The sequence below is a fragment of the Takifugu rubripes genome, chromosome 6 (assembly GCF_901000725.2).
Source record: "Takifugu rubripes chromosome 6, fTakRub1.2, whole genome shotgun sequence".
NCBI classification, from domain to species: domain Eukaryota; kingdom Metazoa; phylum Chordata; class Actinopteri; order Tetraodontiformes; family Tetraodontidae; genus Takifugu; species Takifugu rubripes.
Genome location: NC_042290.1, coordinates 7,880,455 through 7,896,683, shown reverse-complemented (window position 1 = coordinate 7,896,683; position 16,229 = coordinate 7,880,455). Strand labels below are relative to the sequence as shown.

Genomic DNA, 16,229 nt, shown 5'->3' with positions numbered 1-16,229 from the left:
TTTTGGAGCACGGTGTGGAAGTTGAATCCAGCTTTGAATAATAAACCTGGGCGATTAGTGAATGATCAGTATTGTGTTCGCTCAATTCGTAGGCCAATTGGAAAATTGGTGTGTTTCCTAGCCAAACCCCTTCAGAATCCCCAGATGTTCCCCAAAACCATGCCGGAGGGCCGATAAGGAATCAGCAGACGCCTCATGTCCGAACCGTGTGATTTACTAGCTGCGAATGAAGAAACGGTGATCCCGGCCCGCAGAGCCTCAAAGGCCCTAATCATTACGCAAACAGCTGCAGATCCGGCTGACATCATGTAAGAAAGATAAGAAAAACAATGACTTAATAAACGCGCGTTGTTTTTTTTTTTTTCCCAGAGTGTTCCACGACTGAGGTGAATTAACATTATACGGCTAAAGAAGCGGCGATGCGGATGTGATTGGGTCGTGGCTGACCTTTGACCCTGACTCTGACGCGTAAACACTGTAGCTATACCAAGGATCAACACGGGTGATGGAAGGTGAAGACTCTGGGAGTGGGGCAGATGAGAGCCAGGGTACGATGGCCCAGGCCTGGCCTGGCCTGGCCTGGCCTGGCCTGGCCTTGCCTGTGTGGGCCCCGGCAGCTGTGTGCACAGGGGAGCCTTGGCCTCCTGCTCTGCATGTCAGGGCCAGTGATTAATGACCCCCAGACCTTGCTCTTTACCCCCGGCCCGCCCCGAGAAACCAGCGCAGCCACCGCTCATTTAGCTAATGGACACACACACGAGCATGGACGGCCGTGCGCGAGAGATGAGGGGTTATGTACGATCAAATGCACGCGAAGTGAAAGCAATTTCCCTCTCACAAAAGAGCACTTTTCCAGGCTGCGTATAATTTCGGGGCAGCGATTGGTCTGATTACTGTGTGCCTGCGCAGTGTCGAGGCTGAGAGGGCGCCCGTGTCTGTGTGCCGGTTCCCAGCTTGTCAGGCAGCTGTCGGGGAGTGATTTATGACCACTGGACTCCAACCTGTCTTCACTGCCAGCTCAGTATTGTTACAACTGACAGCTAATGAGGCCAGACATGCTTTCAAGCAGGGCACTTAACAGGACTTCAATCTTCCCCCGTCACAAGTACCATTTTTGCTCTCCCTCACACATCACCGTCCTTTCTCCGCTCCTTCCTTGTTCTGTGTCTCCCCATGTTGGACCATCTGACAGGCTCTGAAAAGACCTCTGCCTCCTGATGGAGATGTTTCTCCGAAGGCCAAGGCAGCTTTCACACACATGTTGGCATTTTAAATCGGCTAATGCCTCATTTAATCTAATTTTCTCTCCCCTTCGCCAGGCTTTGAACGAAGAGTTATAGAAATAGGGCCATTCACCACGAGCCCATTCACGTCCTCACTGAGATGACAAGATTGATGACACATAAAATGGCGAGGAGGAGGAGGAGCTTAGCTTAGCAAACAGGAAACCGAAAAAACCCCCACTGTTTTTTGTAATTTCTTTCTATAATTAAAATGGATACAGTTGGAATACAAAACTGTTTTAATTTTAGGAATAATGGATGAAGATGTTATGTTAAAAAACTAGTAATATAGATACAAAACTGATGCAATGAAAGGCTGATGTTTTGAGGCAACAAAGCAGCCGCTACTGGGCACGTCTTCAAGCTTTTATTTTGCGAACTGGTAAATGCATTTTCCTTTTCTGTTCACAAACCTGTGTTACAAAAATAAACTTTTAAACCCTTGGTTCCTGTTTAGCCACAATTAACGGTTTGTTCTTTGCTGGCGGTGCCATTTTTTCCTTCCTACCTAATAAAGTCTGACTTGCCCACCCTCTTGAGTGAAATCAGCGCCGCAACAGCGCCCTCTATGGGGTATATTTTCATCTTACAATAATTTAATATTTTTAAGGCATTAGTATTTAATTGGCAGTAGTATTCGAGGTTTTTATGGGTGGGGAGTGCTATTTTGTGTATTGCACAGCATGTAACAATTATGTGACGTCATAAAGTACTTAAGAATATTCATTTTAGCTGCATTTACAATACTATAAACTGATGAAGTAAAGTTAAATCCCTTTAGGGGGACTGGTCTGGGAGTCTCGGGGTGCGTGCGTATGTTCATAAAGAAGTGCATGTATCTTGTGTAAAAGCAGTACTCTTCCACTCATGAACGTTCAGTTCTTCTTAATAACGCTATTTAAAAAGTGGCGCTGTCATTGGTTTGGCTCTGCTGCCCCCTGCTGGACAGCACTTCCCACTACATCCACATTACCCGCTCCTGATGCGCTTCCCTGCTGCGCCCTCCCCTTTCCCGGCTCCTCCTCTGTGGAGCTTCTCAGTCCTTCGAGCATTCCTTCCTTCCATTAAAAAACTGCTGAAGTTTTCCTTGTGTGTAGCTCGCTAGAATCGGGAGCAAACTGTTGGAAGATGTGAGTAATAACAACAGTCAAACAGGGCACTGATGACCGACCAGGCGGACCGACCTCTGACACCGTTATCCTCTCTGGAGCAACTTTCCAACAAGGACTCCCGGGGGAATCGCTCGACGTGAGTGGATAAGATGGAGAGCAAGGGCCCGGTTCGCACGGGGCCTTTCCCCCACTGCTGTTATTTACAAACATGTTGCGCTTTATCATTCAAAATTCTGACTTCAGACGCGTTTGACTCTTCTCCACTTCGTCCAGTCGCCTTTTCTGATCGTTTAAACCCCCTCCTTGCGGGTCATGCGTGTTTACCTGCGTAATTAATATGTCATCAAACATCTGTCAGTATTGTGCAGTGTTAAGAAGTAACGCGGAAATGCAGCCTTACTCGAGTAAAGTTCACGTCACTGATCAGGTAATCTGGGAATCAATGCACTTTAGTGTCAAAGGTTCAGCTGCACATGTCGGAGAACTATCAATATGAACCACCAACATCCTCTGTCATTTCCAGAGGAGACACAGAGGCTGTGCAGAGACCTCCATAGAAACCTGCAACACTGCCACAAAGAAAAGTATCAATGCTTTAGAAAAGTAAACACGCAAAGGGCAAGACTGCTTGCATTTGACCTTGAAGTGTCAATAGTGCCACAATTGCAGCATTAAAGTATCTACAAAATGTTTCAAGGGTGCATTTTGCCCCTAACTTTGAATTTTAAAGTGGTCAAAAATGGGATAAAAGTAGTCTGAACACATGCAGCTCTGCTTGAGTACCAAACGTGCTCGTTCCATTCCATCACTGGTGCTGTTGTCTGACCGCTCTGTGGGACGTTTGCAGGTCTGACTTGGAGAATGGAAGCGAGAGGAGGCAGAAGAGGCCTGGAAGACCTCCAGACCTCCAGCTGTGCCTGGACACCGAGTCAGAGCCGGCAGACGGGAGAAAGAAAACGAACGGCCTGAGGTAGAAACACTTCCTCTGAGGAGCGTAATGACAAACAGATCCAATGTGTAACAGGTTTTATTCAATTATTCTTCACCCTTTCTCGAATTACTGCTCATTTTAAAGCCAAATGAAGAACTTTTGTTATATTTTACTAATTAAACTCCCGTATCCTTCGTTGTCCCGGCCCTCTCCTCAGGAATCCTCCTGCTGCTCAAACGTAAACATTGATCCTTATTTATTGTCAGGCTGAAACCTGCGGAGCAACTTTCCCCAGCGCCAAGTCCGGCTGACTACGAGCCCGTGTTTGAGAGGAAGAAATTGCCGCCCAGCCACGTATGAATGCCGCCACAGTGTAACAAAGACCTCACTTTAATGACCTGGCAACTCAAAAACACGCCTGTCGTGTCCTCCACAGCCGTCAAAGACGAACACCCAGTACCACAAGTTGTTTAAGGATGTCAGCGGGGATGAGTTACTCATAAAAAGTGGGTTTCAGTTTCAGATTTAGCGTCACGATGTGAAAAAATGTCTGTGCTGAGCCGCTAACGTGGACGTTTGTGTCACAGGCTACACGTGCGCTCTGCAGAGAGACATTTTGTACCAGGGTAAAATGTTTGTCTCGGACAACTGGATCTGTTTCCACTCCAAAGTCTTCGGCAGGGACACCAAGGTGGGGGCGCCGACGCGGCTCCGGCTCTGCTGCGGCCGAGTTCGCCTTCCTGACATGTTAATGTTTCCAAATCACCAGATTTCCATCCCCGTGCCCTCGGTGACGTTCATCAAGAAAACCAAAACGGCGCTGCTGGTGCCGAACGCCCTCGTGATCGAAACGGCGAGCTGTCAGGTCAGAAGAGCGCGCAGGTTGTTTCCCGCTTTTCGAGTAAACGCGAATTCAATTCAACCCACTGTTGTTGTTGTTTTTCCCCCTTTCAGCACGTGTTTGTGTCCTTCCTGTCTCGAAACACTACCTACAAATTTCTGAAGTCTGTGTGTCTTCATTTGGAGGTATTTGTTTACCCAAATGTTTCATCGGGACTGAATCTCCGGTTTTACCTTCTCTTAGCTGGAGCTGTGCAGCAGTGTTTGGAATTATCCCTCCGGTGTTGGAAGTTACTCAATATCTTGGACACTTTTTTTAAACAAACGCTTCATTTCTTTGGCGTGTGATACCCCAGTTAGCTTAGCTAAGCAGGAATAGGACTACTAACAAGTGGAAAGAGCTGCCGATGTCTCCGTGTAAAAACCTGATTAGGAATTTAGCACCAAGCGAGAGTTGAGAAACAATTAATTTTGACCCGTATCTCATATTCTGAAGTAGCAAAAGCAGCAGTGGTGCTGGTTTACAATGACTGAAAGCACATTTTTATCTGAATTCTCTGTAGGTAGAGAAGACCTGCAACAGTTCCTTGGCTTCCTCCTGCGAGAACAGCTTCAGGATGAACTGCTCATCGGCTCTTCCTCTGGTCGGTCGCTGCTCCCTTTGATGTTTTGTTCCAGCTTTATTTATTTATTTATTCATTCTTTTTCCATTGTGTTTAAAGCTCTATAGAAATACGGTCCACGTATGTCACACAACACCTGCTCTGTATGTGGCGTCTATTGTATATTGTCCCGTGTGTGTGCACTGCAGGACTTCTCTGGCCTGGACGGGGTGGTGCAGCAGAGACGGCAGGAGATGACGGAGAGCAGCAGCTCTGGATCTCAGACGCCAGATTACGAAAAAATTAATGGTATGAACTCCTGCTGCTCAGAAACAGCAATTATGGACGATAAGGTTGGATTTAAACACTGTAATTACCAGGAACTCTGTAAGGAAGCGTAAGACAAACCCTCCTTTACTGACGTTTAAATACGTGTTCCGCCAATCAGTGTTCTTCAGCACATGGCCCCGCCCCTTTCTGTGAAGCCCCGGCTGTGCAGCAGTTTACACGACATTTCACCTAAAAAGACGTATTTGTGTTGCCTGGGGTCAGGTCATGGATCTATTATTAACGGGGACGGGAGGGCGAACGACACCTCCCGTTAGAAACGGGCATTTTTACCAGGATCTGCCCTCACGTTTGCACTTCAATTAATATTTCTCGCGGGGAGCTAACCGGGTTTCCTCTCTCGGCCCGAGCAGACTTCCACCTCGCCGACACGTTTCTGAAGAGTGGGGAAGTTTCGGTCCACGCCGACGTCCACCTCCAGACCGCCAGCCAAAAACACAGCAACGGTGCAGCAACGCTCCCTTTGCCTCAGTTACAACAACTGTTCCAAGAGGAGAGTGGTGTCCTAAGGAAATCTTTTTGTCTTCCTCCTAGGTTCTGCCGAGCCATCCAAAGTCCAGTCCTCGCAGCTTGTGTCGTTACACGCCATCCTCCTCTTCTATTTGGTCTTGTGAGTCGCTCTTCGTTAAAGGGAACCTGAGAAGATGCAGCACAATAGGCAGGCTTCATTTCCATTGCTGAGTCGGGAGTTCACTGAACTCCCGGTGTGGATGTTTGCAGAGTCGGCGTCCTCGTCCTGTCCTCCTGCTACATGGCCTTCAAGATCGTGGCTCTCGAGCACCGACTCAACTCCCTGGCGTCAACCGCAGAGCACATCCATAACGGGTAGGAGCTCGTGCCCAAACCGGACGAAGTTTAGATTACACGTCCTGGACTGAATGTGTCTGTTGTGATCGGTGCAGAAACGCTGCGGTCCAGAGGACACAGAGCGAAGTCAACGCTGAAATCTACGGAGAACTGTCCACTAACTTGTTTAAGCTTGAAAAGGTTTGTCACTCACAACGATAAGATTGTTGATGTCGCAGGTTTGAAAAAGGAGCGCGCGTTAATGCGTCCTCCATCTTCAATGAGATCACTGCTTTAGCTTTATGCTAAGCTAATTTAAGAAATTGTTAATCACAGTTCAATGTTTTATGGAAATGTTGAATGTTTTATGGAAATGTGTTTGTATTTGACCGAAAATACCTATTTATGGGTCTGATTTTTCTTTTATAGATTCAGAAAAACCTCCAGAAGCTTCTTGAAGAGACCTAAACACAGTCTGTTTTATGACGTCTTTTATACCGAAGCATTTCACGCTAACTTTGAAAGCTTTTTAGAACCGTGATACTAAGATAGTGCAATATTAGCGCCGTTCTCTATTTCAAACTCAGGACTTGTGAACAAAATGCTGTGCTGTGGAGTAAAATTACATTGGTGTGCATTTGTCTGACTAACGTCGAGCTCTTAGTTGTAGTATTTATCTTTCTTTGTCCATTTCAGCAGGTTTTTTAGGTGCACTTCTTTCAAAACACTTTTAAAAGGTCAGCTTTTGCTCTGTGTTTAGGGTTGAATTGCCAGTAAATCATATTCATGTAACCAATGTTTTAATGACATTGGATGGCATTTTATTCGCGTGCAATATTAAGAAGGAAGTGTCTCCAGTCCTATTGTGTGTTTCATTTGATTTTATTGGTGTCCAGAAAGAATCTCCGGTTGAGTTTTCAATCATTCCTGTAAAATCAGAACATCGCGAGGAAAGACTGCCGTTGAGCTCTGTCGTCCTTTACAGCAGTACTGAAATAAATCCTCCTCAAGCCGAAGCTGTTGAACTTTTCCTTTACACGGCACTCACAGTCAGGTGACACCCCAGCAGACCTTGTAAAAAATAAAAGGAACCGTCAAGGAGACTATTTCCAGTTACTCAACACTATTTCTGTCTGCCAGCGGGGGAGTTTTCACGCAGCACAAATGCTTTAAAAATAACTTGTTTCCTCATTTTTTTGTACTTTCATCTCCAGGTGAAATATTGGATGGAATATTTTACCATGTAGTTAACAGTTAACAGAGATTCCTCTAGCAAGATGTGTTCTGAGCGCCTCAGATGGGTAATTAAAGCTCATTTTTATTTAAAAGTGGGCGGATGGGATGTCTAAGCAGAGCAGAAGCCAGACACAGAAGGGTTGAGAACCAATGTCATGCGTTCGCAGCCTGAACTGTGCACGTTCGTTAGGGCCCGCCCACCGCGGCCGTCAGCCAATCAGAGGCGCCCTCTCGCATCCCGTCTGCCTATCAACCCGTGTCCGGCCTCCGGCATGACGTCAGAGCCAGTCTGCGTGTGCAATGGCGATATTGGACAATAACAGCCGTCGCGTTTTGGGGACCACGTCTGTATTATGTGGCTGACGCTGAGGAAAACAGTCGGCGGCACGAGCACACGCGACAGCGGCACGGAGCGCGAGCGACGACCTGCGACCAGGGAAGGTGACATCACGGCCCCGGCGCGCGCGATGGTAGTTTAGATTTCAAACGCTGGTGAGTAGAAACTCTGCGGGCTGCAACAGCCTCCGCAAACGCATTTGCAGCCCGTAAAACGCTCAGCAGCAGCCCAGCAAGCTTCGGATTCGGAAGGGGCGTGGCGGCGTGCTGGGTACCACTACTGGCTAAATGATGCTGATAGCTTAGCAACAGCGACAAGGAAGGCGAAAGGAGGTAGAGGAGGAGACAATGGATGCGCGGCTCGGCGGCGTCGTTGCTCGGTAGGCAGAGCCGAGGGTGGGTTGTTTGACAGGGCGGAGAGGATGGTGGTCGTGATTGAAGCAGGTGGAGCACAGAGAGCCATAAATGCAGAGTGGAAATGTAAACAAAGGGTGTGGGCCTTTCAGCTGGCCTGTGAGGTTCTGCCACAGCCACGCAGGAACCATCGCTGCTCTGCAGCCCACGTCGAAGATGTCACGCCTCACGGCCGACAGTGTGTTTACATGCTATTGTCACCCAGCCGCCGCCTCGCTTTTGTCTCCAGGTGCGACGTGTGAACAGACGCCATGGCCACACAGGAGCCGTCCCCTCCTTCGTCCATGGAGAGCAACAAGCCCGGCTTCCCCAAGAAGATCCTGGGCAACAAGCTGGAGGACAAACACCTGTGCAACTGCTGCCACAACATACTCAGACGACCGTTCCAGGCCCAATGTGGACATCGCTTCTGCTCCTACTGCTTCAACAGAACAGTGAGGTAAGCGGCGGCAGCACAGCCAGGAGCGTACCACTTCTGCAGATGGGGGGAGTGTTGGGGGGGATCCTCTGACCTTTTGTTCGATTCAGAGCAGAAATACCACTGTGTGGAAGTGATTTAGAAGAGAATAAATCAAAATAGGGTCTAGTGCCGGTGCTGTGTAGGTGGAAGTCAGTTCAACCATAGCCCCTTTCCTAGGAATGGATCACTCATTTTGAAATTATTTTTAATGGTTTAGTTTTGCCCACTGAAGATAGAAGTCATCATAAATGCTGGTGTAATGAGCCCTCGTGTCAAATGTTTCCATTCCATTACATACTCTGAGATCATTCGTGTTTCTAATTAGGGATTGTGAAATTCTGGGCCGATACCGATCTTTAAAATCAGAAACTAGCCGATACCTGATATCTGCCGATACCGATTTAAAAAAAAAAAAATTACTACTTTATGCTCTGTTGCTATTTATTCCACAGGGAAACAAAGAAATCGTTCTTTAAAAGAATAACCAACAGTTATGGATATTTTAGATTTACATTCGTACGTTCTTCATGTTATTGTTTTAGTAATGGACCCCAGAAATGCAGTGCCTGCATTAAGGAGGATATTTTTGAGGATCCTACATCGATTTTGAAACAAGGATGTGTGAGTATATCAGACAGCGCGATCCGGATTATTCTAGTAAAACCTAAAAAAAAATTGTACCATTTATTTAGCGCATTTTGTGGTTTCAGGCTTTTCCCGACAACGCCGTTCGAAGGGAAGTCGAACACCTTCCGGCCGCGTGTATCAACGAAAACTGCACCTGGAAAGGAACCATTAAAGAATATGAGGTCAGCCGCTTTCGCGCGCGCTGCACGCGCTGAGGTGGCGGCGCAAGTGACGCTGTGCTTTTTCCAGCTCAACCACGAGGGGAAGTGCGAGTTCATGATCATCTCTTGTCCCTCCTGCAAAGAACACATCCGCTTCAACGAGCAAGAGCGGCATAACGAGCGCGAGTGCCCGGAGAGGACGCTCAACTGCAAATACTGCAAGGAACCCTTCCACTTCAAAAACATCAAGGTTGAAAATGTCGGAGATGTTTTATTTAGGAGGCGGCGCTGCATCCTTCTGCATCCTAAAGTGAATCTTTTTTTATTTTTATTTTTAGGCGCATGATGAGATCTGTCCCAAGTACCCGATGATCTGCGAAGGCTGTGCAAAAAAGAAGATCCCCAGGGAAAAGGTAAACTGGTAACAAAGGTTTGATCCCGGAATTATCTCCACCGTCATTAATTGACCTGAATTCTTGTCGTTACTGGTTCTTCAGTATGTGGATCATATCAAGTTCTGCAGCAAATTCAGAACGCCGTGTCGATTTCACGTCGTGGGGTGTGACATGTCTGTAAGTAGGCTTCCGGATTAGGGACCGTGTGCAAATGATCAGCTACTGAGATGAGATGAGATGGTGTGCTCACGGTTATTCATCTGTAGGTGGAAAAGGAAAAAATTCACGACCACGAGCGCGCCTACGCATACGAGCACCTCAACCTGTTGCTGCATTACATCATGGGCATGAAAGTGAGCATGGAGGGCCTGCAGCCCCAGGGGCTGGAAGTAGCTGGGCAAAAACTGGTAGAGCTCCAGCAGTCCCTCCGGGAGCTTGAGGCCAGAGTCTCCCAGCTTAGCACCACCTCCTCTGGGCCTCCCGTGCAGGGAGCCGCCGCTACCTCCTCTTCATCATCCAGCTCCGGCCCTCCCGGTCCGCCGGTCTCGGCTCCACTCCCTCCCCCACCCACACTAGCTCCCACCCTGTCTGTGTCCACCTCCTTCACGCCCCTTCCCAGCTCGGTGGGCGCGGCGCTGGAGCTGCAGCTCCACAGCGAGAAGACCAAGGTGGCCGAGCTAGGGCGCCGGTGCACAGAGCTGGAGGTCAAAGCCAACACCTTTGAGAACGTGGTGTGTGTGCTGAACAGAGAGGTGGAGAGGTTCGCCACCACCATGGAAGCCAGCAACCGTCAGCACAAACTGGACCAGGACAAGATCGAGGCTCTGAGCAACAAGGTAGATCGATCGTGAGCAACCACGCATTTGTAGCCGAACGTGAGGTACCTGACGTCATCCGGTTCCCCAGGTTCGACAGCTGGAGAGGACGGTGGGGCTGAAGGACCTCACCGTGGCTGAGATGGAGGGCCGGCTGAGAGAAATGTCTGCCACAACCTTTGACGGCGTCTTTGTTTGGCGGATCTCTGATTTTGCCAAGAAGAGGCAAGACGCCATCGCGGGTCGAGCTCCTGCCATGTTTTCACCAGGTATGCTAGCTCCCCAATGCTCAGTGGGCTAATGCTAACACACCACGCTTAACCCAGCCTCAGCTCAGTTTAAAGACGTCACGTCCTGCTTACTGAGAACCACTGACCTGAAATCACACGGCTTCTTTCCCTCCAGCCTTCTACACCAGTAAGTACGGCTACAAGATGTGCTTGCGGATCTACCTGAATGGAGACGGGACGGGGCGCGGCAGCCACTTGTCCCTGTTCTTTGTGGTCATGAGGGGACAGAGTGACGCTCTGCTCAAATGGCCGTTCAACCAGAAGGTAAAAGAACCACAGGCAGCTTCTCATCACCATTTTAGACAAGCATTTAGACACAAGTTTACCCAAGATGTGACCTTTTTATGCATTTCCTGCATCCATTTTATCCTCATCTCTGCGCGTTTTGGCAAGTTTCTATGTATGTAAAACAAACCGTGCAGTACCAATGGAGGTGTTGAGCACTGTGGCCAAGAGAAAGATATTTGTGAGGATTCAGTGTGCGCTGGTGTGAAATTGCAACCACACTTGCAAAGTTCCGTCGCTAAGTGATGGAGACAAACACCTTAAATGTGCAAATGCGTCCATATGCCGCAGCAGCAGAATATGGAAGACAAAAGGATTCCAACCAGAATAAAGATCCCAGCCTTGGACAGCGTGCTTGGCGGTTCCTCGCCGTGGTGGAGCCAGATCCAGGGCCTCCAGATCGTTTCAAACCCCTTAATTGAAACTGGAGAGCCAGGGTCATGCGCCTCTGTCAGCAGGTAAACGTGATCTCTTTCACCTCAGGTGACCCTCATGCTGTTGGACCAGAGCAACAGGGAGCACATCATCGACGCCTTTCGCCCCGACGTCACTTCCTCCTCCTTTCAGAGACCCGTGAGCGAGATGAACATCGCCAGCGGCTGCCCGCTCTTCTGCCCGCTCTCTAAGCTGGATGGGAAGAACTCCTACATCCGCGACGACACCATTTTCATCAAGGCCATCGTGGACCTCACCGGCCTCTAGTCGGCTCCCAGCGGAAGTGGAACACTTTGTCCAGCAGGCGGCTCTGGGGCCGTCTCGGCTTCTCTTTGGCTCGACTGTGGTCCCTCCAGGGTTACTTTCCGGCGCCCGACTGTCCCCTCCTGCTCGCGGGGAGACAAACATTCTTGCTGCATCGGTCCGTTCGGATGGCGGCGGCGTAGCCGGGGATCTCCATGCGCTCTCGCCGCTTACATTTTAGGTGCAGAACTTGTTTATTTTTCAAGTCTTGGATGTCACCACACTTCCACGTCACACATTGCATTTGGAGCGGCAGGCGCCGGTGCGGCGCGGTCGGCGCGGCGTCGGGCAGACGTAGGGGCGGTTTTTGCTGCGATGGTGTCAAACGAGCGAGTCTTTTTCCCTCTCCTGCAGTCATTCCGGGACTGTGTTGGACCAGGATTGTAGATGTGCAGATAGTTGATGTGATCATTCTGTAGAAAGCTTATCGTAGAGTTAAAGCATGGCTTGATGCACCTTTCGCTTTTTCTTGCAGGTTGTGAATATTGTGAGCTTCTCAGTCCAGTGTGGAGTGAATTTGCATAGACAAACGTGGAGTTATGTTATGAATAATGATTACAGGCTTTTTTAGGGTTCTTTTGGTGCCAAGTGCATGCCGCCGGCCTTCAGAGTATTAAACCGCTCCTCATTTTAGCCGAGCTCCACGAAAGTTCCTCGTTCGTCGTTATACTTGTGAGTGAATTAGCCATTTGGCGGCGGTAGACCTCGCCAGCACGTCTCAGAGAACCATGTAGGTGTTGTGTGTTTGTTTCTGTTCGGGGTCGGTGGTTCTGATCGTTGGTTTGGTACATCTGTGGAAGATACAGCGGAGTTACCAAGGTGTCAGGGCAGCTTGCCAGTCAAGCCTGGGGCGGCAAACTCGGCTGGGCGCGGCCTCTCTGCGGCGCGCGCGCATCTGAGGTTCCTCCCCGGGAAATGCTCACTCGCTCACATTTCAGCGCATCGTACTGTGTCCCACCACAGATCAAAGTTAACACAGATCCCACGAACTGAAGGAGTGTTCCTCGTTTCCTGTCCATTTTTACGCTTCTGCTGCTCTTCAAGTAGAAAATTCCCACGTGAGTCCGTTCTACAGTAGATGTCGGTGCAGAAATACCTGTTTGTGGAGGTTCAGAGACTGAAAATAAGAGACTGTTGTGCTTTAAGAATAGCCCCTGTCGGTTGGTATTCAGAGAGGTCCGTTTGGTTTTTTTGCTGTTGGAAATTAGGCACCACGAATCGCTCCCAAACCCGGATGTGTCACTCTCATGCTTCCACCAGAGATTGCTGTCGACTTAGCATGCATGCTGAGGTTTGAAACATTCACGCTGGCCTGTTGGAAAGAACCAGTCTCGACCTGTATTGGAACCTCTCTGTGCATGGGAGGCTTCAATCCATATTCACTATGGAGCTTCACATGTGTGAAAGCACATTTGTTCGGATGAAAATAGAATAATTATTATGTTATAACCGGCACGGCTGCTGTTTAACAGGAGCACCTGCCTATAGTCATAGCAACTTATAAAGATGTATATTTCATATCATAATGCAAAATAAACTATTTATTGACACGAATATACGCAAGATGTTATAATAAACATAGTATTACTGAATACCTTATTAATGCTATATCTATATACCAGCGTTGATTTTGTCCAGATGGTTTTGAACAGGCCAGGACTACCTGTTGTGCAGTACGGATTTTTATTCCTTCTGGAGTGCAATACACGATTACGTCTGTTGTTTTAAAAGGTTTACAGGGGTCGCATCCCGACCCGCGCGTTTACATTACCCGTGACGGCGCCGAAGAGGTACGACCATTTTTTTGGAACTCTCCAAGGAAAAAAAAACAAAAACGGTGCTTTCCTTTGTCAAACTCGATATCGCCGAGGCGGGAAGACGATTTTATTGCAATTACACGCTAGAAGTGGGTTTGTAAGCTTAACTTAAAGACTTTCCATTGAAGACGGGAGCACGTGATCAACAGAACTACACGGACATTTTTGAGTGTTCTTGTTATGTGCCAAAATCCAATATTACCTCTATATACTAACAATATCATATTGCAAGTGTATTTTATGTTCTATGCTAAAATATGGTACCAAATATGTTTAGTTGGACTGATTTTTTTTTAAAGTTTTCATTTTTAAACCTGTACCAGATGTGTGTGGTAAATGTATCCCAGATCACGGCGATACTCTGTGAGCACCAGAGAAAATTCATACTTTCCCACAAATTTATCCTGGAATTTATTCATTGACTTTTTACATTTATTTTGGAATCTAAGCTCTTATTCAGCTGTTTTTTTTATACTCTAAAGAACAGCAGCTCTTTTCCATGATGCAGTTGACGCGCAGACGTGGAACGGTTTTATTTGTGCACTTTGAACCGGTGGTTTTGCCCAAACAGGGTATTTAGCTGAGTGATTTGTATTCTTTGAGATCAGAGCCATAAATATTCTGATGTTGACATTTGATGTATTATGCTAAAAAGGACATGCAGTATGTAATAAAGGTTGATGGTTTTAGCTTTGTTCCGTTTTATGCCTGCAATTGAGACAAAAAAATAGGATTGGCAATAATCTTTCTTATTGTATGAAGGTCTTATATAGTCCTGTCTTTGGTCACAAGGGGGCAGTATGGATCTCATCTGAAATGAGGAAGTCGGCTCTTTTGTTAAGATTTCCCATTTGTCACTGAACAATGTAGAAAACGTGACTAGAATTTAAAATTGAACACGCCTATTCTTTATGATTGAAACCTCGGCATGCTGGATTTCACCCTCGGCTGCTAAAACTCTCTTATTTATTTCTTTTATTTACGTGAATCTGGTCTTTGGCTGTTTGCATCAACAATACTATGTAAAAGATTGAGGACGAGGGAAAGACCCCCCCCCCCCCCCCCCTTTCCCGTCTCCTCTAGCTGTTCCCCCACTTTGTGCCAGCGATGCTACAAATATCTTTGACATCACAAACTGTGATCAACAAATCATGAAACGGCGAGACTTTAAAATGGAGCAGAAACGGTTTCCTCTCCTCTCTCTGCTGCACAGGTCTGCAGCTCGGTTGTTGCAGAGCAAATCTCCACAGAGACGCTCCAGTGTTGTCTCAGTTGCAGGAGATTAACAGTTGTCTGGCTCAGTCCTTTTCCTGCACTCCCCGTGTGTGTGTGTGTGTGTGTGTGTGTTTGTGTTCAGAAACCTGCACAGCTCATTACAGATAAATCACTGAGCTCAGCAGACTAGAGGAGCGTGCATGTGTTCCTTTTCTTTGGCTGGGCGCTGTGGTGAGCAGCCGTCACCTGTCAGGCAGGGACCAACCGTAAATTCCTCCTCAGCGGGAGATCAAATCCCAGGAAAGATGTGAAGTTGATAACTGAACCCAGGTTCAGACTCTTCTTAAGGACAGACTTCCCCTGAGAGTCTGTCCTCACACACTGGACCATTAAGCTGGTCCCTCTGTGTCCGCCTTGTTTTTTGGCCCCTGTAGTTCATAGTGGTTGGGCTCAAAAGAAGCATGCCTCCGTTGTTTTAATTATGTATTGACAAGCGCCCGGGGAGCGACCCAATTTCCCTGCTACGACATATACGCCGCCAATCTGGGCCGCCGAGTTATAATTGGCATCAGGGCAGCAGCGAAAGTCCTGAAATCTGAACGCTAACGAGACGCAGCGATGGGGTCGTTTAAAAGTGCTCCGATGGAATGTGATGCACAAACGCATGCACACGTGTAAATATAGCTCACATCAACTGTGGGTGAGGACGCAGCGAGACGGCACAACAAACTGCAAGTTTGCTGCGCACATTCGGAAGCAAGCGTCCCCTTATCTATTATGAATGCGACCCAGACAAGAGCAGCTGAGGCAGTTAAAATAAACATGCCAACTTTCCCACGGCGGCCATTTCAGTGCCCAAGTTTATTGCATTTTTAGATCTGATGCTCCTCAAGGAAGCTCGGCCAGCTATTGCTGCCTCCTCAGACGCTGCTGATAAAGCTGCCTCGCACACCATCCCTCACGCTTACTCACCTCACACATCAGCTGTGGCCACTGTTCTTGCTATCAGAGGTCTGTAACACCCACTATTTCACCAGAATAGAGAACAAAAGAGGGTATGGAGGGGGAAAAAAAAGCAGCGCTAGACAGAAATAGACAGACAGGAGGTCTGAGGTCATGTCTGTTTTTACCATCACTGCTTTTGCAGAAATGCCAAAAGACTCCAGCCTGTAAAGACACAAGGTTTCAACTGGAGCTGCATTCAAGTGGGACATTAGTTTAATCCTGGAACAGAGGTCTGCCATGTCTGCATCGTGGGGGGCTGCCCCTCCTCTCCTCTTAAAGGAGCTCGTTATCTGGTCGTCTCAGTGGTTGGTGACCCAGATCATACCTGGCTGACATGAACACCAACTCAGTCTGCAGGGGGAACCTGCAGCGACCCTAACGGGACCTGAGTGAAGACTCAGCTTCATTGTCACAGGCTAGAGGGGTTCTATGGGAACGTCCCACTGGTGTCGCAGGTCAGACTGGCCTCAACCTGTGGGGAAACGTCTCGTCTGGTCCGAGCTCCCGTCTGGCCCGGCTGCTCCGCCGGCCCA

At 48.1% G+C, this 16,229-nt stretch overlaps 2 protein-coding genes across 3 annotated transcripts; both read left to right on the top strand.

Moving 5' to 3' along the window:
• The first annotated feature begins 2,293 nt into the window (after nucleotides 1-2,293).
• On the top strand, nucleotides 2,294-6,918 carry LOC101064216 (GRAM domain-containing protein 2B-like). Its single transcript, XM_003978127.3, has 14 exons — nucleotides 2,294-2,531; nucleotides 3,243-3,365; nucleotides 3,593-3,680; nucleotides 3,763-3,832; nucleotides 3,914-4,017; nucleotides 4,096-4,191; nucleotides 4,281-4,352; nucleotides 4,730-4,810; nucleotides 4,978-5,077; nucleotides 5,470-5,562; nucleotides 5,651-5,726; nucleotides 5,837-5,941; nucleotides 6,019-6,103; nucleotides 6,332-6,918. Exons 1-14 carry the CDS (start codon nucleotides 2,446-2,448, stop codon nucleotides 6,368-6,370), a joined length of 1,218 nt encoding a protein of 405 aa, XP_003978176.1. The 5' UTR covers nucleotides 2,294-2,445; the 3' UTR covers nucleotides 6,371-6,918.
• Nucleotides 6,919-7,397: 479 nt separating this feature from the next.
• Nucleotides 7,398-14,171, top strand: LOC101064444 (TNF receptor-associated factor 2-like). Of its 2 annotated transcripts, none has more exons than XM_011619442.2 (11): nucleotides 7,398-7,630; nucleotides 8,118-8,327; nucleotides 8,891-8,969; nucleotides 9,059-9,157; nucleotides 9,225-9,386; nucleotides 9,475-9,549; nucleotides 9,634-9,708; nucleotides 9,798-10,367; nucleotides 10,438-10,615; nucleotides 10,752-10,900; nucleotides 11,405-14,171. In XM_011619442.2, the coding sequence occupies exons 2-11, from the start codon at nucleotides 8,140-8,142 to the stop codon at nucleotides 11,621-11,623; spliced, it is 1,794 nt and encodes a 597-aa protein (XP_011617744.1). In that variant the 5' UTR covers nucleotides 7,398-7,630; nucleotides 8,118-8,139; the 3' UTR covers nucleotides 11,624-14,171. The 2 variants fall into 2 exon arrangements, with proteins under 2 accessions (XP_011617744.1, XP_029693687.1); XM_029837827.1 differs by lacking the exon at nucleotides 7,398-7,630 and adding an exon at nucleotides 7,640-7,854.
• The last annotated feature ends 2,058 nt before the right edge of the window (nucleotides 14,172-16,229 follow it).

Bases quoted from the DNA above. Each gene is read 5' to 3' on its own strand.
- LOC101064444 (XM_011619442.2), top strand. From the start codon at position 8,140: ATGGCCACACAGGAGCCGTCCCCTCCTTCGTCCATGGAGAGCAACAAG. The intron at 9,550-9,633 runs GTAAACTGGTAA...CTGGTTCTTCAG, and splicing joins AGAAGATCCCCAGGGAAAAG to TATGTGGATCATATCAAGTT. The intron at 10,616-10,751 runs GTATGCTAGCTC...CTTTCCCTCCAG, and splicing joins TCCTGCCATGTTTTCACCAG to CCTTCTACACCAGTAAGTAC.
- LOC101064216 (XM_003978127.3), top strand. From the start codon at position 2,446: ATGACCGACCAGGCGGACCGACCTCTGACACCGTTATCCTCTCTGGAG. The intron at 4,192-4,280 runs GTCAGAAGAGCG...TCCCCCTTTCAG, and splicing joins TCGAAACGGCGAGCTGTCAG to CACGTGTTTGTGTCCTTCCT. The intron at 6,104-6,331 runs GTTTGTCACTCA...TTTCTTTTATAG, and splicing joins ACTTGTTTAAGCTTGAAAAG to ATTCAGAAAAACCTCCAGAA.